Source organism: Ictalurus punctatus, chromosome 22, assembly GCF_001660625.3.
Source record: "Ictalurus punctatus breed USDA103 chromosome 22, Coco_2.0, whole genome shotgun sequence".
Classification (NCBI taxonomy): Eukaryota; Metazoa; Chordata; class Actinopteri; order Siluriformes; family Ictaluridae; genus Ictalurus; species Ictalurus punctatus.
In genome coordinates, this window is record NC_030437.2 from 16,555,923 (window position 1) to 16,578,796 (window position 22,874).

Sequence of the window (22,874 nt, forward strand, 5' to 3'; positions counted from 1 at the left end):
AGAGAACGGGTTGTGAGGGAGCCGCTATGATGACAGGAAGTAGCTAGAAACGGATAAAAACTATGACGGCGTTATTTATTTTTAGAAAAAATATCATTGCTGTAATTGTGACCGTAAACTGCTGCAGTATAAGAGGAGTAAAACACTTCGGGACGTGCTGGTGTAGGAAAATAACCGTCTTTGTGGACGATTTTGTTTTGTAGCAGTTCAGCCCAGTTCGCTCAGTGATGTTTAATACAGGCAGGGTTGTTGGTTTTTTTTTTTTGTATTAAAAATGCTTTAAATTAATGAACAGATATAAGTAAAATAAATCAAATCGCTCTTTTGTGTTGCTCTCAAAATCAGAATTCTTCGTTAGTACGATAACACTGTGTAGCACGGGTTTAGAGAAAAGTATGCAAAGTAAAAACTGGGAATGAATGTAAATACACACAGACGATATTTTAATACGTGAATGCGTCCACACTGTGCAGGTTGAATAGTACGTTATGTAAGATAACTGACTATCAGCAGTTACAGTGTCAGTCATTCAGGTCTTCAGGTGACAGTGCTGTTTGAACGTTAGGCCAGTGGAGGTTAAAGACGTTTAAATTAGGTTTACATTCCAACGATCCGTGATCTTACTGCAAGAACCGATGTCTTAGCAAGTGAAGATGTCTTGAATACGGTAATAGGTATCAAATGTTTCTCATTATGAGATGATTATATAACAAATATTAGACCGTTAAGCCCATTTCTTGACATATTTACACATTTCAGGCTTAACCTTAAACTGCATGAATTATTATATTTACAGCTAAATGTTATGGATTTTTATTACTTGAATTATTAGGGGTCGTCAGTAAATTGTTGCCGCATGGCAACAGTGTGCAATGGTGGAAAGTACCATAGAGTCAGAAATAACACAAAATGCGTTAAGACATTTTTATTTATTTATTTATTACGTTAAAGCATGACGAAGTTATGGCACTTAAAGTTAAAGCACCCTTTATCCAGTTACACATGAAAATAGTAGTTTCGTATCATTACCGATCAAAAAGTGGACATTTAGTTGTTGCCATTGCAGTAAAGGGTTAAAATGGTCTTGTTCTTCTGGCAAATGATTTTATTTGTTTCTAGAAAGAAACACTTGAAGTGTGCAAAATTATCTGCTAATACTAGAATAAGACAATTTCAAGCCTGAAATGAATAAAAATATCTACAAATATGCTTAAAACACACACACACACACACACACACACACACACACACACACACATATATATATATATATATGTGTGTGTGTGTGTGTGTGTGTGTGTGTGTGTGTGTGTGTGTATGCTTTTCGCATTTGCTTCTTCATTTTTTCACAGCAAAACCCAGCAGCCTTCATTATGTTTTTTGTCTGAAAAATGGTCTCTTATGTAATTTGTTGCATTCGTTACTGACATACAAACATTTTTCTGTGACATAATTTTTTGGGAAAATAATGTTTGGAAATATAAAATGTTTTTGTACTGACTCAATAATGTAGAATTCATCAAATTAATATCTATAACAAAATATATATATATATATATATATATATATATATATATATATATATATATATACACACACACACACACACACACACACACACACAGTATTTATGGAAATGTATTTAAGTGTGAGATCTTTATGAAATTGAAACTGCCTTAGCACATAAGGTGTGTGGGTTAAATTTAGCATTTGTCTTGCTAAATGCAGTTGTGTTTTGTTTTCCGGGGCGATGGAGCTCTCTGCTGGTGAGGAGGAGGAACTGCAGAGAGATTGATGGGGATGGTCTGGTACGGACTTACTCAAAGACTGGAAGATCTAAATAATAATTACTGACATAATCATTTTTTTCAGAAGGTTATTATTTTATGCCATATACAGTACTGTGCAAAAGTCTTAGCCCCCCCACCACTTTGTATAACTTTGTTATAGATTTTAATTTTAATTTATGACTTCTACATTATGGAGTCAGTACAAGAACATTTTAGATTTCCAAATATTAATTTTCCGGCACAAAATGAAATGCTACAGAAAAATGCTTGTATGTCAGTCAAGAAAGCAGCATATTGCGCATTTTTTGGATGAAAAACACAATGAAGGCTGCTGGGTTTTGCTGCAAAAATAAGAAGCAAGTGCGACAGTACATATATTTCTGTAGTTGAACCCATCTCCCTCAAGGTTTGGTGTATTGTGCATTCTGAGATGCTTTTCTGCTCACCACGGTTGTAAAGTGTGGTTATTTGAGCTATTGTAAGTCAGCTCGAACCAGTCTGGCCATTCTCCTTTGACTGCTTTCATCAACAAGCCATTTCTGCATGCAGAACTGCTGCTCACTGGATGGGTTTTGTTTTTCACACCATTCTGTGTGCAACAATCTCAGGCGATATGTAACCTTCCGTCCTGTGTGTGTGTTTTATAGGAGATCTCTCCAGGTGAGCTGACTCTTGAGTCGCTCTTAGACATGCCGGATGAAGAGGTGTGTGAGACGCTGCAGAAGTTTGGAGCAAGTGAGGACGAGTGTGCTCGCTTGAACGCCTCCCTCACCTGCCTTCGCTCCGCCCACAAATCAGGTGAGCAACCGAGGGTTGTTTGTCAAGATTCCAATATATTGATATACTGCATACGTAATGAATTGGGATATAATATACAAGTGTTTTTCACTGAAGTAGGTCTTTTAAGGGCATGTCTTTTCTACTTATGTTTGGGGGAATTCAATTCTAGAGTTGCGTTAAGACAACTGTTTGTATTTTTAGGGTACTTTGTATATGACATTGTTTGTTTGAAAAGGGTGACACCTGGTGGCTGAGTAAAATACACCAAACGTGATACTACAGTATGAAAGGATTTAGGGCTCTAGATATAATCATCAATATTTATGTTTATTCGTTTATTCCGTTATGTATTCACTTTATCCCAAAAAAAAAAAACACAAGTGAGGTAGAGGAGAATTCATAGAATAAGGTTAGAGTTAAAATGTGAATGGTACAAATTTTGCAAGACTTTATCTATGTCTCAAATTGCACACTTACTTTTATATGTGTAGTTTTTTTTTTCAATAGAAAGGGGCGGAGCCACCCAAAAATTTCTACCAAACGTTTCGGGCTTTACAGTCAGTTGTTGTTCACATGAGGACGGTTTTCCTGTGCTGCCGTGCCATAATTTGTCATTTTCATTAGTGCAAAATGTACTACACACTCAAGTACAGGTGTTACAGACTCAAGTACACAAAGTGTAATATTAATTATGTAATGAGTAGTATAGCATTTGAGACACAAATGAAAAGTGACAGGACTTGAAATAACTGGTATGACTCTGGAGCGCTACAAACACCACAGTAATCACAATTGTTTTTAAAGTGATAAAATGATGCTGTTGATTGAAAAGTTTCACTTTAGAAAGAAATAGTCAGAATTTCATCATTTCGACAGTATTTTCCCTTTTATTTCTCTTACACGCTCTCTTTCTCTTTCTTGAGAAAGACAACCTAAGGTAACCTTGAGTTACTTTTTTTAGTGTTTTGCTTGGTTTTCTCTGAGAGTGAGCCCTTGGTATTACCCTGAATAGCAAGTAAAATTACGATAGAAAGTTTTATGTTGTGGTTAGTAATCTAACATTTAAGTTGGGGAAAAAAAGAGGTACCAGTGTGTAAGGGTGTGTGTGCTTTAATGCAGGTGTAACAGGTGTGTTTATAATTAGGGATGATGTAACGCAGGTGTAACAGGTGTGTTTATAATTAGGGATGATGTAACGCAGGTGTAACAGGTGTGTTTATAATTAGGGATGATGTAACGCAGGTGTAACAGGTGTGTTTATAATTAGGGATGATGTAACGCAGGTGTGACAGGTGTGTTTATAATTAGGGATGATGTAACGCAGGTGTAACAGGTGTGTTTATAATTAGGGATGATGTAACGCAGGTGTAACAGGTGTGTTTATAATTAGGGATGATGTAACGCAGGTGTGACAGGTGTGTTTATAATTAGGGATGATGTAACGCAGGTGTAACAGGTGTGTTTATAATTAGGGATGATGTAACGCAGGTGTGACAGGTGTGTTTATAATTAGGGATGATGTAACGCAGGTGTGACAGGTGTGTTTATAATTAGGGATGATGTAACGCAGGTGTAACAGGTGTGTTTATAATTAGGGATGATGTAACGCAGGTGTAACAGGTGTGTTTATAATTAGGGATGATGTAACGCAGGTGTAACAGGTGTGTTTATAATTAGGGATGATGTAACGCAGGTGTGACAGGTGTGTTTATAATTAGGGATGATGTAACGCAGGTGTAACAGGTGTGTTTATAATTAGGGATGATGTAACGCAGGTGTGACAGGTGTGTTTATAATTAGGGATGATGTAACGCAGGTGTGACAGGTGTGTTTATAATTAGGGATGATGTAACGCAGGTGTAACAGGTGTGTTTATAATTAGGGATGATGTAACGCAGGTGTAACAGGTGTGTTTATAATTAGGGATGATGTAACGCAGGTGTGACAGGTGTGTTTATAATTAGGGATGATGTAACGCAGGTGTGACAGGTGTGTTTATAATTAGGGATGATGTAATGCAGGTGTAACAGGTGTGTTTATAATTAGGGATGATGTAACGCAGGTGTAACAGGTGTGTTTATAATTAGGGATGATGTAACGCAGGTGTGACAGGTGTGTTTATAATTAGGGATGATGTAACGCAGGTGTGACAGGTGTGTTTATAATTAGGGATGATGTAACGCAGGTGTAACAGGTGTGTTTATAATTAGGGATGATGTAACGCAGGTGTGACAGGTGTGTTTATAATTAGGGATGATGTAACGCAGGTGTAACAGGTGTGTTTATAATTAGGGATGATGTAACGCAGGTGTAACAGGTGTGTTTATAATTAGGGATGATGTAACACAGGCGTGACAGGTGTGTTTATAATTAGGGATGATGTAACGCCGGTGTAACAGGTGTGTTTATAATTAGGGATGATGTAACACAGGCGTGACAGGTGTGTTTATAATTTGGGATGATGTAACGCAGGTTTAACAGGTTTATTTATATATGTTTAGCCATGCTGTAATGCATGTGTAACAGGTGTATATACATATACTGATCAGCCATAACATTAAAACCAGTGACGGGTGAAGTGAATAACACTGATGATCACGTTGCAGTGGTACCTGTCAAAGGGGTGGGATATATTTATCAGGCAGCAAGTGAACAGTCAGTTCTCGAAGTCGATGTGTTGGAAGCAGGAAAAATGGGCAAGTGTAAGGATCTGAGCGACTGAGTACCAAATTGTGATGGCTAGACGACTGGGTCAGAGAATCTCCAAAATGGCAGGTGTTGTGGGGGGTTCCTGGTATGCAGTGGTTAGTACCTATCAAAAGCTGGCCAAGGAAGGACAACCGGCGAACCGGTAACAGGGTCGTTGGCGCCCAAGGCTCATTGATACATATGGGGAGTGAAGGCTAGTCCGTCTGGTCCAATCCCACAGAAGAGCTACTGCAGCACAAATTGTTGAAAATATTCATGCTGGCACTGAAAGAAAGGAGTCAGAACACAGTGCATCACAGCTTGCTGAGTACAGGGCTGTGTAGCCGTAGCAGGTCAGAGCGCCCATGCTGACCCCTGTCCACTGCCAAAAGTGCACACTGGGCATGTGAGTGAGCATCAAAACTGGATCATGGAGCAATGGAAGAAGGTGGCCTGGTCTGATGAATCACATTTTCTTTTACATCATGTGGATGACCTGGTGCATGTGCATCACTTACCTGGGGAAGAGATGACACCAGGATGCACTATGGGAAGAAGGCACGCTGGCGGAGGAAGTTCGAAGCTCTGGGCAATGTTCTCCTGGCATTCATGTGGATATTACTTTGACACACACCACATACCTAAACATTGCTGCAGACCGAGTACACCACTTCTTGGCAACGGTATTCCCTAATCACAGTGATCTCTTTCAGCAGGATAATGCGCCCTGAGACAGTGCAAAAACGGTTCAGGAACGGTTTGAAGAACATGGCAAAGAGTTCCTGTTAACTGGGTCTCCAAATTCCCCAGATCTCGATCCGATCGAGCGTCTGTTGGATGTTCTGGACAAACAAGTCCGATCCACGGAGGTCCCACCTTACAACTTACAGCACTTAAAGGGTCTGCTGATAACGTCTTGGTGCCAGATACCACAGCACACCTTCAGAGGTCTCTGTATGTGTTTGTGTGTGTGTGTGTGTGTGTGAGGGAGTGGGTGCGGCAGTGCTATTCTGCCAGTAGAGGGCAGCACAACATCATGAGGTAAAACACTACCTTTTCAATAACCGAACACTGTCGCAGATTATTTTGAGGGTCTACTCCAAGGACATCAGCTCAGCGAAATAAATACGGAACGCTTGTTCACGCTACGTTTTTCACAGCTGGAATAGAATTCAGCGTTATAGTAATTGTCTCGTCACACTGTCTTCTTTTAGCAATAAAACTATTAACCATAAACACAAGCACTACATGCTTTTCTGCATCTGAAAATATCTGAAAATCTCCGAATGGATGCCGGCGGTCCATTTGCTTTCATATCCAAGTGCTTTATTTAACGTAGCACTCATTTTGACCCATCAGATTTGGGAATCCAACAGCGCAGTGGTGTAACGAACTTATACATAGCAAGTAAAATAAATTCAAGTCTTAAAAAGGGGTGCCGTTTTAACATTGTATTTTAATTATTAAATTAAACAAATCTTATTTGTAATTAGTTTTTAACAACAAGGATTCAAGTGATTGTCATCAAGCCTCAAAGCAGCTGACATTAAAATATACACTTGTTGTGCACTTCAGTGCCAGCAGAGGGCAGAAGAGATCCTTCCATCATGATGTGCCATTCACATCTACATGATGTAACACACACACACACACACACACACACAGAAAAGAAAGAGGCTAACAGAAACTTTGCTGTCATATTCTTGAGCAGCGGGATGACAACACTAAGACTGCTAATATTTTCCTGACATTTCGCTGAAGCTCTCATTTACTCTGTTGCCTGCATTCTGCTTTCCTCACGGTGGATCGACAGGAAGGGCTGTCACCTAAGAGCCGAGGGTGGTTTGAATATGTTTGCAGACATTTTTAGCTTCTCATCAGTCCTCGCGTGTTACGTAATTCTCATTTTATATGTCAGGTTCAATGACAGGTCTAGTTTTATACCCTCCTAATGCTAACATAAAGCGATTGTCTCACATAAAGAGCGACTGTGCAGCCTTGATGCCTGAGGAACAATGGTTGTAATTATGGTAGACGCTCCAGAGTGGGTCCCCGCTGTGTCCTGTGGGACGCTATAGGTGGACACTTTCGAGATCGTACCTGTCTGTCACCGGGCTTTTTGTCACTGGTGACTTTCTTCACACGGCTCGCTGTCCTCTTTACTAAAACTCCTGATCTGCTAACGGGCATTTTCAACGGGGAAAACTCAGTATAAGTGATAGAGAGAGTGATAGACTTACTTCACTGACAGCAAACAAGAAAACAAGGCTGAGTTAGTGTAATAGAGCAGGTTTAATAGGGTTCTTTTGTGCTAAAGCTAAACGAACACAATAGAGTGAACACTAAGTGCAAAAAATAAAGGGGGAGGGGAAGAAAAAAAAGAGTTGCTCGCCGATGAATAATACAATGAGCTGCTGGTTTGTTACTGAATTTGGGAATTTGCTTCCGTTAAAAAGCACCTATTAAAATGTATTCATTTGTATAGCCTTCGTCTTCGTGTACGTTTCACGTCAATCGAATAATTTTTTTAGATACATTTAAACAGGATCATGTGAAAATGGTGTAACCGTCAGTAAACAGGAAGTGATATATGTTTGACGGACTCGGATACGTGTGAGGATGCGTTATTGATTTCTTCTACAATAACAACACACACGCCAAAGTGTTTTTATTCTTCTAATACCACAGCGATTCACCGACACCAACAATTTTTTAAAGTGCACCTATTATGGTTTTTCAAATCTTACCGTTCATGTAGTGTGTTATATACGTAGCTGTTTGCGAATGTAAAAAGTCTGCAAAGTTTAACAAATCAAAGCGCACGACAAACAGAGTTATCGACTCCCAAAAGAAGGAATCGATTCTGAACAGCTGAAATGAGTCGTTTGTGATTCCAGACTCACTTCCTGTGCTAACCTACGTAGGTTTATAACAAAAAATACCCCGCCTCTGCTCGTGAACAGACGTTTCCTTTTTGACACACGCTGACAGCGGTAGACCAATCACAACACACTGGCACCCCTGACCAATCAATGCAGAGTATGCTCTCTGAAAGTGGAGTTTACAACGAATCCTTTAGAATGAATCATTTAATGAGTCATTTGTGACACTGGGGGGAAAAAGGTAATGCTGCAATTTAAATTATGAGCACGTTAAAGTGTTTTTTGACCTCGGATGCACGTAAATCTATTGCATGAGACCTTTAAAACAAAATTAGGCACGTTTTAAAACCATAATAGGTGCGTTTTAAAACTTTATTAAACCCTACTTTATGTTATAGAAGCTCTAAACAGTCTCAACCCTCACCAGCCTGTCTTTTCTCGTCTATCTAGAAGTTAATACGACCCAAAAATGCAGCTTGTGCTCGTGTTACTGAGTTTGTCATGAACACTGGGATTCATTTCCTGAGATATCAGTGTCGCGAACAGGACAAAATGTGCCGGTGATAATAACAGAGCCACACGTGTAAATCAATTATCGCAATTAACTGTCATTTACCCTCACATCAACGTTCAACAGCCGACTCATCTGTTAAACACCGCGTGCTTATTAACTGTGTGCGAGAGATAAATACAGTATCTCGTCCCTCTGTGTGACGTGTACTGTCAAAGTTTAAATCTCGTCTGACAGATTTGTTGCCATGGAGATGAATCATAGGACGTGGTTCTGTCAGTGACCTCGTTTTACTCATCACCTGCCTGCAAGCCTTTCCAAGCCAAATGTTGACTTTTATTTATTTATTTATTTATTTATTTATTTATTTAATTTCCCGTGTTAAACAGGGCCGCGTGCCTCAGAGGGTCTTCTGCTTACGAAAGTGCAGGGTTCCCCTCGAGAGACACGAAAAACTAGCGATTAGTCTTTTATTCGTAGAGCTTTAAATGCATATGTGTGTGTGTGTGTGTGTGTGTTCAGAGTTCAGAGTTCTCCTATACTAAGTGGCATTAAAAGTTCCAAGAGTTAAGCATGTGCAGTGAGGATTTAATACCAAAACTGTGCACAATCTCATTCGGACATAACTACAGACGATTGAAAGGTGCAAGTGGGGTGCAGTTTGCGTAAAGTAATTTTTACTTTTTCGAGCGAGCTGCAGTAATAAGTCCGGCTCCGTTGTCTGCGCAGCTCTACATAAACATGACACTTAATGAATCGGACCATTGCCTATTTTTTGTTTTTAAATCATATACGTGGCTTATTTCAAAGTGCTACTATTCAAAATGTACAAATTTATGAATCACATTTTGGACAACTCGTAAATAAAGTGGGCCGTAAGGAGAGCGGATGAGCGCTTGGTCAGTTTATTTCATTTTCCGTCTAGCTTTTTGATCTTAAAGTGCACCTATTATGGTTTTGAAACGTGACTAATTTTATTTTAAAGGTCGCATACAGTGGATTTACGTGCATCCGAGGTCAAAAAAACACTTTCATGTGCTCATAATTTAAACTGCAGCGTTACCTCCCAAAGTGTCACAAACGACTTGTTAAATGATTCGTTCTAAAGGATTCGTTCTAAAGGATTCATTCGAAACTCCTCCTTTCAGACAGAGAGCATACTCTGCTCTGATCGGTCAGACGTCCCAGTCTGTTGTGATCGGTCTACCGCAGTCGGCGTGTTTCAAAAAGGAAACGCCCACTACCATAACCAGTTTCAGCTCCGTCTGTTCTCCACCAGACGATGAAGACCAGGGGCGGGGCTTTTTTGTTACAAACCTACGTAGGTTAGTCCAAATACAGTTTCGGAAATGATGAACAGCAAAGGTTCTGAAGCTAGCGCGTGTGGAATTTGCTGGTTAAACCCTGGTTTATTGTGATTTCTGTTCGATTTGTGTTGACTTTTCACACTGTTGGTATTTTTGTGGCTACATTTGACCCGTCTAAAAAAGTGCTTGTGATATGCTCTTATAAACCCCCTTAGAAAGCAAATGCAAGGATAATCCGCTTCATATGAAAAAAGAGAGCAGATGTTTTGCCATGGAAGTACTGAAAGCTCTAATAAAGAGTAGCAGGATGTCACAAATATTTGTGTTACCCCCATCGTATTTCTCCTTCTTGATCCATTTCTTGCTACTCATTACCCAGTCTTGTAGGCTCAAATTTACCAAAGAAACTCCATGCTTGTTCTGTATAGCGTGCGATCCTCAGTGGTCTTGTTGTTCTACTTAACAGACACGTTACACTGGAGAAGGCTATGGAGGTTATCTTAGGTTGTTCAGTTTCATAACAGTATTCAATGGTGTCTTTTAAGAGTCCTTTCTTTTTTCTTTCTTTTTTTTTTTTTTTTTTTTACAAAATTCTAATATCTGCTTTCCTTTGTGTCTTGTGCTAACATGAGAACATGTTCTTGGCTCACTCTCAGACGTGCGAGGTGCCGTTGCCAGGCAATAAGGCAGGGATTGACCTCTCTCCTGATTAATTGAACGAACGATTGTATGAAATGTGTTTTCTACACCGAGCTTGGTGTGTGTTTATTAGCGGCAGACAATGAGCTAGTCCTTGCTAAGAGTGGTTATTAGCAGCAGACGTTAGTCTTTTCTTTGCAAAGAGGTTCTTCCTGTTTTATTAGCCAGTTCATTTTTCCCAGTGTGACTCCCAAGGTTGGAGCAGAACATTGGCAAGTCATCCATTTTGTTTCAGTAAGCAATCTCCTAGTTGCTAGTTACGTAGCATTTTAGCTGTATTAGATATTGTAGTGTGAGTAAGAAATACACCACAAAATCCGTACATTAATTTGGGTGCTTTAACAATTTCTAAGTACATACAGCGTTTTGTATGTTGAAAGCAAGATAGTTAAAATGCCAACCACGAACAGTAAATATAGTACAACGTAAAAGATACTGTAGTTTAACAACCCATTCCAACTGAATGGAGTAATTTACAATTTTATTTTTATGTTAGCTATTTCTCCATTTTAGCCAAAACACTGGAAGCAGTTTATGCTAATGGTTGAAGTTCACCAATGCTAAACGTCAGTGAAATTTATTCACACTGAACATCTATGGCGCAAAGCTTAGAAATGACTCTTGCTGGGAATCTTTTTGACCTTTAACACTACGGAACACTCCGAAACCCTTCAAATATCCTCCAAATTCTTCTGAATTCACTCAGAATCCTTAAAACCATCCGAAACCCTCCAAAAACCTTCCAAAACCATCCGAAACCTTCCAAAACCTTCTGAATCCCTCCGAAAACCTCCGAAACCCTAAGACACTCCGACAACCTAAAACCTTACGAAACCCTCCGAAACCCTCCAAAAAACCCCCCACAAACCCTCCAAAATGCTCCGAAACCCTAAAACACTCCGAAACCCTAAAACCCTCCAAAAACCCTAAAAAAAACCCCCCAAAAACCCTCCAAAAACCCTCCAAAACTCTGCGAAACCCTAAAACACTCTGAAACATTAAAACCCTCCAAAAAATCCTCCAAAAACCCTCCAAAACTCTCCGAAACCCTAAAACACTCTTAAACACTAAAACCCTCCGAAACCCTAAAAAAAACCCTCCAAAACTGTCCAAATCCCTGAAATACTCCGAAACCCTAAAACCCTCTGAAACCCTAAAAAAACCCTCCAAAACTGTCCAAATCCCTGAAATACTCCGAAACCCTAAAACCCTGCGAAACCCTGAAACACTCTGAAACCCTAAAACAGTCTGAAACACTAAAACACTCCAAAACCCTAAAAACACTCTGAAACCCTCCAAATACCCTTCAAAAACCCTCCAAAACCCTAAAACCCTCCGAAACCCTGAAAAAACCCTGAAACACTCCGAAACCCTAAAACACTCTGAAACACTAAAACCCTCTGAAACCCTAAAAAAAACCCTCCAAAACTGTCCAAATCCCTGAAATACTCCGAAACCCTAAAACCCTGCGAAACCCTCCGAAACCCTTCAAAAACCCTCCAAAACCCTGAAACACTCTGAAACCCTCCAAATACCCTTCAAAAACCCTCCAAAACCCTAAAACCCTCCGAAACCCTGAAAAAACCCTGAAACACTCCGAAACCCTAAAACACTCTGAAACACTAAAACCCTCTGAAACCCTAAAAACCCTCCGAAACCCTCCGAAACTCTTCAAAAACCATCCAAAACCCTAAAAAAAACCCTCCGAAACCCTAAAAAAACCCTCCAAAACCCTCCAAAAGGTCCATCCTGACAGTCCGTAAAGGATTTTCTTGAGTTTTGTCCCGATTGTTGCGGCCAAAATGCTTGATTTTGCTGCGGCTTTTTTCAAAATTTGTGATGCAGTTTGCTGAATTTTTTTTGTGGAAAACTTCTCGAATCAGCAAAATCGCAATCGCACGAAATTGTTTTGCGTGATCTTTCGTGGCGATGTTTGTTTTAGCTGTACTCACGTTTGACGCACGTGAATCGAAGAGGGCTTTGGCTGAATGCGCGTTGCGATGATGTCACACGACGCGTCTCGGCCCGAATTTGCGATAATTTGCGATCTAAATCCTGGAGGGACTGATTAGGTGAATTTCAACCCTGCAAACTTTCAAAAGCGGAAAACTATTAATTGCTGGGTGGCGTAGGCGTTTCGAAACTCGTCATAGTTGTGTAAAAACGAAGGAGCTAGCTAACATTACCACATCATTCCTTTCAAAATTATGTCACATCAGCGACACTCATAATCGAGCGAAGTAAAAGTCAGAGTAACATTGCAACTCATTGTAGACTGTCTCTGGTGGACAGGTGTGGTATTACACTCTATAGCTGTTACTGTTTAAGTGCTTGTGAAGTGCTGAAAATACTACTCACAAACAATCTTCAAACTACAAATGACACTTAAACAAACATTTAATAATAACAAACGAGTAATAAAAAAATAATGAGTGTTTTTATAGAAAAAGGTCATTGATCACATGACAAAGCAATACAAGATAACAAATACAAAACAATAAACAGACATTGTGCAAATACAATACGTACAACCCAATAAATACAACACTACATAGATGCTGAGGCTGTTTCTGCGTTTGTGTACCAGTTCTTTAAGAAGAGCTGAGTCTTCTTAAGAGTCTTCAGGCATCAGTAGACGGGTAGGTGTTCCACCAGTGCAGAATTAAAAGGCTTAATTTTAAATTAATTATAGCCGATAGAGCTAGTATTATCTTCTGCTTGCCGAGCCATTTCGAACAAGGAAGCCTGAGGCACTTTTTTTTGGCATTGATAAACTAAAGCATGAATTGACGCATAATCTGTTAATTAATTAGTGTTCTTTAGAACAGTTAAAAAAAAAAAAAAGGCTTTATGAGTAAAGGAATAAACGTTCACATTGTTACCCAAATTAATCCTGCACGGTCTTTCGGCATAACGTCTTCTACACAGAGAAATGGGACCGCGTGGAGGTGGAGGTGGCGTTTAGGGCCGTTGGACACGGTCTCGCAAGGCCATGCTGCTGCCTAATCCTGTTTCCATTACTGTGACAGGATGAATCGGGTCAAAATAGGAGAGCTACAAAGTATAGGAACTCAATAAGGAGTTTCATCACAGCATGGGATTCTCTAGGGTTCCTCACGTATAGACCATCCTCTTTACGTGTCCCTGTGAATGAGCTGTTGCCATAGAAACGATAACGTATTTGAAGGAGCGCATTAATACTGTATAAACATGTGGTTCGGCTTATAGCTGGGACGGTTGTTAGAGGATTGACACACAAACTTCAGGTTAATTTAATCAAAAATATAGTTCGCTGTCACGTTATTTATTCATTCATTCATTCATTTTCCTTCCACTTTTGCTGGTGGGGACAACAGTTTGAGAAGTTCAAGCCAGACACCTCTATCCCTGGCCACAGAATCCAGCTCCCCAAGGGTGCGCTTCAAGACAGCTAGCTGTAAGATATAGTCTCTTCAGCAGGTCTATGTTCTCCGTCCAGTGGAGCGCCCAAACCAAGACCACCTCATATGATTCCTCTCAATTCGAATAAGCGGAGGCACTCTTTCAAGGCTTTCCCTGTGTCAAGCACAGAGAGTAAGCCTAGCAACACTGCACCCTTATTATTTCCATTACTACCCACAGCTTGTAACCACAAGGAACCATACGAAAGGGATGTACGTAGCTTGACCAGTAAACAGAAATCTTTGTCTGCAAACTCTTGCTTCACCACCAGAGGGCAGTCAATCCGTGTCAACCTTGCGCTCTACTTTTCCATCACTAGTGAATAAGATCCCGAGAAACTCCTCTGCCAGGAGCAAAGTCTCAACTAAACCAGCACCTGAATGGAGCATCCCACTGAATGGAGTTCCCTAACACGTTTATTATCAGATGACGGGAGACAACCGTGGGAAAGTTGAAAGCTAACACGTGCTTCCTCCGAGACATGAAGCCGGCCGAGCGTATCTTGCTGCTCATGCTGCTTCACAGGGCAGCATAACACGCTCGGAGGAAAGTGCTATGCTCGTTTTTAAGTCATTTAAAAGCGTCTGCTAAGTGAATAAACGTAAAGGTAAATGAGCTGACAAACACCTATTGGCTAGAGTCTCTCTGATTGACAGGGGAGAGCGAATATGTCATCCCTTGTACCAAGAGATCATGGCCTCTTTTGCTCTCTTGGTCTCCCGGCCACATATCGCCGTGGCATTGACGGGATTCACTCTTGTGACCTCCCAGTGATAAGGCGAAACTGTCCGAGGTCCAGTTTGGAAGGTGCCGAAAGAACATCCCACCCCCTCATACTGGACACCTCTGCATCCTTGGTTGCATCTTGAGATCCTGCTCATGAAAGCCACACACCGTTCTTGCAGTAACGTCAGGTGTGTTTAGGACTCTGTAGGGTTAATGGAGTTCATGGCGCCACTGAGAAGCACTTGTTACCTCGTCCGTCTTCACGTCACCGAAACAAATGTTGGGTGAATTCTAATTCGCCCTAACATGTCAAGCAGTGGGTGGGGCTGTAGCGTATTTATTTATTTATTTATTTTTCGTCATCTCCCAGCATAATTAAACGACTTGTTTGTGCCTCTTCCACGGTGCCGCATCGACATGTGACGAGAGCCCTCCAGCTCGCCTCGCTGTGCCCGTAGGGGTGCTAATACGGTGTGTCACACACTCCCACACTCCCACCGTCCTCTAAGAGTGCCAGCGTGCCACTTACATAGAGGACACCGGGAGGAGAGGATGAAGAGCTTTCCAGCCTCCTCTCAGCTACTCCAACACCTTAGGAGTTATCTAACTAATCGAATCAATTTCCTGTTTATTCCATCGTCGTACCAAATACTCCCATTTGCAGCACACAGTCGAGTTGATCTATAATTATGTTTTTCAAGAATAGCATAACGAGTAAAAAAAAAAACCTCAGTCAGATGTTTGCTAGCCTGAATCCCACGTTTCCCGTCTGCTCTAATTAGTTTTGTCTAAGATTTTCTCCAAGCTTGACACGGAACTTGATTGTAAAGGATTTGTTCATACCTTTCCTTCCCTACTGTTTTTTTTTTTCTTGTGTTATTTATTTATTTTTCACTGTAGCAAAAATCAGTTATGTTCAATATATTTTTGTGTAAACGTCGAGCTCTATAAAGGTCTGCTCTTCTCTCGTGTACACTGAGATTTCATTTGCGTGTCAGGGTTTTCTACTAGTGTTGGCGAGAGAGGAAATAAAATTATAGTATCATCCAAAGACACAATACAAAATAAGATTTTTCTTATCGAGAGAACGTCACATTACGACTGTCAAGCTGCAGCTAGGTACGACACAAATTTGAACAAAATTGAACGTGACACACGTGTGTTATAAGACGGAGTCCTGTAATCTGTAGTCCGGAACAGTGCACACACCCTCAGCTGCGCGTGTCGTCGGGATGTAACCTATCGCAAATATATTATTCGAATTGAACAGATAACGTGTTCTAAATGAATACAAGAGACGCTGGGACTGGTATCCTGCAGGATGAAACCAAAAACTGGGTTTTTCACGCTTTTATGCAGAGCTTGTACGCGAAGCTTGCAGGCAGGTTGCCAGGTTTCAGCAAAATTCCCAACCTAACTACAAGGCATTCCAAACTGCCCATACATAGGGGAAATGAACACTTTTGTAGCTAAGTTTCTTCCAAAAATGTTTTTTTTTAAAAATCAGATAACCTTTATGAACGCTTTTGACAAAAGAAGAACGTATTGAAATCATTCTCACGACTGGATCGGGAATCGAGGTTGCGATGAACAAGCGATTGTATGCATAACTCCAGATGTGTTAACACCCAGAGGTTGTTTTGTAAATAGTGCAGCGGTAGCTCAGTGGTTAAAATGTTGGCCTACTGCCCGAAAGGTCGTGAGTTCAAACCCCAGGACTACCAAGCTGCCACTGTTGGGCCCTTGGGCAAGGCCCTTAACCTTCAAACGTATCAATGACATAAATATAAGTCACTTTGGATAAGGGTGTCTGTCAAATACCATAAAATGTAAACATTTTTCTAAAAAGTGTTAGTTTCCCGTATACATGGAGACTTTTCGGACACGCTGTACCGAACATCTCAAAAACCGCGCGAACCGATTTAAACCTAACCCACAGAGATTGGGAATTGTACAAGAGAGATAGATTTTCTCATCTGCTTCTCAGTCTTCGCTTGGGAAACAAGTGAACAGTGGTGCGCACGCATTTCTGATTTATTTCTATCTGTGGTCCTTTTGGAAAATGCTCAGAGTGCATGTTCTCCCCATTCCGCGGGGGTTTCCTCCGGGTACTCCTGTTTCCTCCCCCAGTCCAAAGACCTGCGTTGTAGGCTTATCGGCATGTCCAAAGTGTCCGTAGTATGTGATTGTGCCCTGTGATAGATCCATACCCCGCCCCGCCTTGTACCCCATGCTCCCTGGCATACGCTCCAGGTTCCCCACGACCCATTAAGGATAAGCGGTATACAAAAATGGACGGATGAATGTTTGCCTATCCATGGCAACAGAAAAATGAACTCCCAATGAAATACTTTTGTCTGTAAGTCTTTTAAAACCCCTCGCAGACGTACTTACGTGCTTTAGATTGATCTTATAATACCGCGACGCCCTGCAGATAAGAACGTAGCGTGTAGTAATATAATATCGTTCCATTATTCCGTCATCAACCCGGTAAAGTGGCAGCTATTGCGCATGAAACCATTCCCTGATGTGTCGGAGAAGCCGAGCTCTTCGCCGGGTTTTTATCAAGGCTTTAAGAGATAAAGCGCAAAGTGCTCAAACACAATGAAACGCCACACAACCTGCAAGCTTTTAACGCGCCCGCCCGCTGACGTTCTTCTCTTCGTTTAGGCTTTAATAGGAGCACAAAAAAAGAGAGAGCGAGAGAGAGAGAGAGAGAGAGAGATCAGCTGGAACAAAAGGTGGCGCACAAATAGGAAAAGTTCACAAGCAGTGCAGAGGGTGTTTAGAGGGAAATAGACTCTAATGCAGGCTGTAAAGGCACTGAATGATCATATTACCGAACAGAGGCTAGAAACAAGAACGTGGACGTATACAAGAGTCGGAGAAAGCGCACATCAAAAGCCGTGCGTTCGGACCAGGCCGTGAGTTAATGGACTTTAAATGCGAGCGCGAAGGCCAGCAGGTCTCATCGGTTGATTCGTACGATAGATGAAATGATGATTATAGTTTTTAAGAAATCATTCCTAACTGGTTCCAGACACTTTGGAAGGCTGGGCATGTTATCAGCGAGACATTGCTGTTCTAACCCCTGAGGTCAACAAGTCGCGATGTGAAAATGTCTCGTGTCACACTAATGAATATGTATTTGTTACTCTTTTTTCCCCCTCCCTCAAGAACAACTCGAGGACGACAAATTGCACAGTAATGGAGGTGAAGCACTGTCAGATTTTGACTTCTTCTTCCATGAAAGTCTGCCTGCATTTCCACCGTCTTCGTTGCATAATAAAGTCTGCTGTCACACTGTCACCATTGCCATCACTCTCCGACACGGTGGAGTAGACTGCCTTTCCACACACATTGCTTTTCATTTCCTTTTTTCAATGCTGTCTCTGTTTTGTTGTGATAGATGCCGTCTGACTTCTTCTCAATGTCGATCCGCCATGTGACTCATGGTATCAGACTCGCCGTTCTTCACGACTTCTTCTTCCTTCTTCTCTTCTGTTCTCTTCTCTTCTCCTCTCTTCTCTTCTCCTCTGTCTCATGTATCCTTCTTTTCTCTTCTCTTCTTTTCTCTTCTCCTCTTCTCTTCTCTTCTCTTCTCTTCTCTTTCTTCTTTTTTGTCTCATTTTTGTCCTCTTCTCTTCTTTTCTCTTCTCTTCTCTTTCTTCTTTTTGTCTCATTTTTGTCCTCTTCTCTTCTTTTCTCTTCTCTTCTCTTTCTTCTTTTTGTCTCATTTTTATCCCTCTCTTCTTCTCTCTTCTTTTCTCTTCTCTTCTTTTTTGTTTCATTTTTATCCCTCTCTTCTTCTCTCTTCTCTTCTCCTCTGTCTCATGTACCCTTCTTTTCTCTTCTCTTCTCTTCTTTTCTCTTCTCGTTCTTCTTTTTGTCTCATTTTTACTCTTCTCTTCTTCTCTCTTCTTTTCTCTTCTCTTCTCTTCTTTTTTGTTTCATTTTTATCCTTCTCTTCTTTTCTCTTCTCTTCTCTTCTGTTCTGTCGCATGTATCCTTCTTTTCTCCTCTCTTCTCTTCTTTTTTGTCTCATTTTTATTCTTCTCTTCTGTTCTCTTTCTTCTCTTCTTCTCTCTTGTCTTCTTTTTTGTTTCATTTTTATCCTTCTCTTCTTCTCTCTTCTCTTCTCTTCTCTTCTCTTCTCTTCTCACAATCCACTGCTTGTATGTTTGTTTCTCTTTAAGTGTATTCTGTAAAATATTTTTCAGTTCGTCAGATTTTGTAAATGTCCTCACACTACTCGGTCTCTGATGTGTGTAGGACTTGGCAGCACTCAGCCTAAGCAGGACTGGTCCATCCAGTGGCCAACGTCTGAGTCGGGGAAAGAGAACACACCAGCCGGTACCCCCGAACTCGGGCAGTGGGTGCGACTGCAGCTCTCGCAGAGCCCAAAGCCACAGTCGCGCTACACCCACACTCTGTGCCACAGCCCTCAGGCCCTGGCTCCTCCGACCTTCTACCCGCAAGCCGAGCGGCTGTGTGTGGACATCTACCCGGGACTGACAACGCTGGGCATGCTGGATGTAGGGCACCGCTCTCTACCCCCATCTCCCAGGCAGAGGCACTTTCCTCACACTCCCCCGCGCACTCCACTGGTGATGAACACCATGACGCCACCAGGCACACCACCACTACGCCGCCGAAACAAGGTGAAGGCACCGGGCACGCCACCACCCGCCAACCGCAAACTCATCCACCTGCTGCCTGGCTTCAGCGCCCTGCACCGCAGCAAATCACACGAGTTTCAGCTGGGGAACCGCGTCGACGACGCACACACACCCAGGTGAGTACCACAACCATTAAATAATATTTAATATGCAGCACCTTGTGTGTGTGTGTGTGTGTGTGTGTGTGTGTAGGAGACTGGGTTTTAGTATGATTTCTCTTTTACTTTTTTGGTGATGGTTGGACATTATGTTGGTGATGGTTGGACATTATCTTGGTGATGGTTGAACATTATGTTGGAGATGGTTGGACATTATCTTGGTGATGGTTGAACATTATGTTGGGGATGGTTGGACATTATCTTGGTGATGGTTGGACATTATCTTGGTGATGGTTGGACATTATCTTGGTGATGGTTGGACATTATGTTGGGGATGATTGGACATTATCTTGGTGATGGTTGGATATTATCTTGGTGATGGTTGGACATTATCTTGGTGATGGTTGGACATTATGTTGGGGATGATTGGACATTATCTTGGTGATGGTTGGATATTATCTTGGTGATGGTTGGACATTATGTTGGTGATGGTTGGACATTATGTTGGGGATGGTTGGACATTATGTTGGTGATGGTTGGACATTATGTTGGGGATGATTGGACATTATCTTGGTGATGGTTGGACATTATGTTGGGGATGGTTGGATATTATCTTGGTGATGGTTGGACATTATGTTGGTGATGGTTGGACATTATGTTGGTGATGGTTGGACATTATGTTGGGAATGGTTGGACATTATATTGGTGATGGTTGGACATTATGTTGGGGATGGTTGGACATTATGTTGGGGATAGTTGGACATTATATTGGTTATGGTTGGACATTATGTTGGGGATGGTTGGACATTATATTATTATGGTTGGACATTATGTTGGTGATGGTTGGACATTATGTTGGGGATAGTTGGACATTATATTGGTTATGGTTGGACATTATATTGGTTATGGTTGGACATTATGTTGGTGATGGTTGGACATTATCTTGGTGATGGTTGGACATTATGTTGGGGATAGTTGGACATTATATTGGTTATGGTTGGACATTATATTGGTTATGGTTGGACATTATGTTGGTGATGGTTGGACATTATGTTGGGGATGGTTGGATATTATGTTGGGGATGGTTGGACATTATATTGGTGATGGTTGGACATTATCTTGGTGATGGTTGGACATTATCTTGGTGATGGCTGGATATTATGTTGGGGATGGTTGGACATTATCTTGGTGATGGCTGGACATTATGTTGGTGATGGTTGGACATTATATTGGTGATGGTTGGACATCATGTTGGTGAGGGTTGGACATTATCTTGGGGATGGTTGGACATTATCTTGGTGATGGTTGGACATTATGTTGGTGATGGTTGGACATTATCTTGGTGATGGTTGGACATTATGTTGGGGATGGTTGGACATTATCTTGGTGATGGTTGGACATTATGTTGGTGATGGTTGGACATTATGTTGGGGATGGTTGGACATTATATTGGTGATGGTTGGACATTATGTTGGGGATGGTTGAATATTGTGTTGGGGATGGTTGGATATTATGTTGGTGATGGTTGGACATTATCTTGGTGATGGTTGGATATTATGTTGGGGATGGTTGGACATTATGTTGGTGATGGTTGGACATTATGTTGGTGATGGTTGGACATTATCTTGGGGATGGTTGGACATTATGTTGGTGATGGATGGACATTATGTTGGGGATGGTTGGATATTATGTTGGGGATGGTTGGACATTATCTTGGTGATGGTTGGACATTATGTTGGGGATGGTTGGATATTATATCTGGGATGGTTGGACATTATCTTGGTGATGGCTGGACATTATGTTCAGGATGGTTGGACATTATCTTGGTGATGGTTGGACATTATCTTGGTGATGGTTGGACATTATATTGGTGATGGTTGGACATTATGTTGGGGATGGTTGGACATTATCTTGGGGATGGTTGGACATTATGTTGGGGATGGTTGGACATTATATTGGTGATGGTTGGACATTATATTGGTGATGGTTGGACATTATCTTGGTGATGGTTGGACATTATGTTGGGGATGGTTGGACATTATGTTGGTGATGGTTGGACATTATATCGGGGATGGTTGGACATTATGTTGGTGATGGTTGGACATTATGTTGGTGATGGTTGGACATTATGTTGGGGATGATTGGACATTATCTTGGTGATGGTTGGACATTATATCGGGGATGGTTGGACATTATGTTGGTGATGGTTGGACATTATGTTGGTGATGGTTGGACATTATGTTGGGGATGGTTGGACATTATCTTGGTGATGATTGGACATTATGTTGGGGATGGTTGGACATTATATCGGGGATGGTTGGACATTATCTTGGTGATGGTTGGACATTATGTTGGTGATGGTTGGACATTATATCGGGGATGGTTGGACATTATCTTGGTGATGGTTGGACATTTATATAAATCCATATAATGTATAATGTATAATATCAACGCGATAGTTTGGTGTTGCCTCTGATTTGTGGACCCTATTGTACGTGCACGCATGTGTTTCCATCTGCATATGTTTATCTGTGTGTCTGTGTGACTGCATTTCCTTTCTGCTATACAATGGGTGTTTGTTTATAAGCACTATGGTTTTGGGAGCATGCCCTGGGAAGTGGATCAAATGGCATTAGAACATTGATTACCGGTCTCATCTCTGTGATCCAGCGCAGAGCCTCACACAGACCCCCTAATCACTGCAGACGAACAAATTGAATCAGGATCGAGCTCCACCGTGACTCGATTGGGGACTCACAGTGCTCGTTTGAGACTTTTCTGGTTTACCTATAGGCTTCTGGTAAACAGGCACTGATTCATATGTTGCACCGAGCTTCAAACAAACGTCGTATGAAGCCCATATCCTGGATTAGCCTGGGTCCTGGAGGAAATGTAGAATACAGCAGAGGTTTAAAGCCAGAGTCTAGTGACAAGAACTGTTTTTATATCATCGCTTATTAAAAAAAAACGAATACAGCTTTGCCAAATGATATTTCTCAAGCAAGATTCTGTCATTCTTCACCAGTGTCACTGTGGTACTATCGAATAAAGGCAGCAGGAACAATACCGCAATCTCAACGGTGATAATATCAGGGCTGTCAGAATACATTTCAAACTTTTACAATATAAATGTATTACGGTGGATTTATACTTCTGCGTCGACATGGATCTGGGTCAGTCCATGAGAACTGACATTACCATCAGACATAATGGCACGTGGGCCGAAAGATGACATCTCCACTCAACCACGAGTTATCAGGCATCCCGTTTACC

The 22,874-nt window shown here is 41.4% G+C and overlaps 1 protein-coding gene and 1 long non-coding RNA gene across 2 annotated transcripts in view; one reads left to right on the forward strand and one right to left on the reverse strand.

Annotated features, from left to right (window-relative positions):
• ksr2 (kinase suppressor of ras 2) overlaps positions 1–22,874 on the forward strand; it is a 91,422-nt gene that overhangs the window by 6,855 nt on the left and 61,693 nt on the right. The window contains exons 3-5 of the mRNA XM_047149732.2: positions 2,438–2,588; positions 18,002–18,037; positions 19,097–19,619. Of these exons, the coding sequence (XP_047005688.1) occupies positions 2,438–2,588; positions 18,002–18,037; positions 19,097–19,619 (710 nt within the window). The remainder of the gene's footprint in view (positions 1–2,437; positions 2,589–18,001; positions 18,038–19,096; positions 19,620–22,874) is intronic.
• The window catches only part of LOC124626167 (uncharacterized), a 16,359-nt gene continuing 12,900 nt past the window's right edge, over positions 19,416–22,874 (reverse strand). The window contains exons 3-4 of the long non-coding RNA XR_006980838.2: positions 22,250–22,482; positions 19,416–19,554 (exon numbers count right to left, since the gene is read on the reverse strand). This is a non-coding gene — a long non-coding RNA (uncharacterized LOC124626167). The remainder of the gene's footprint in view (positions 19,555–22,249; positions 22,483–22,874) is intronic.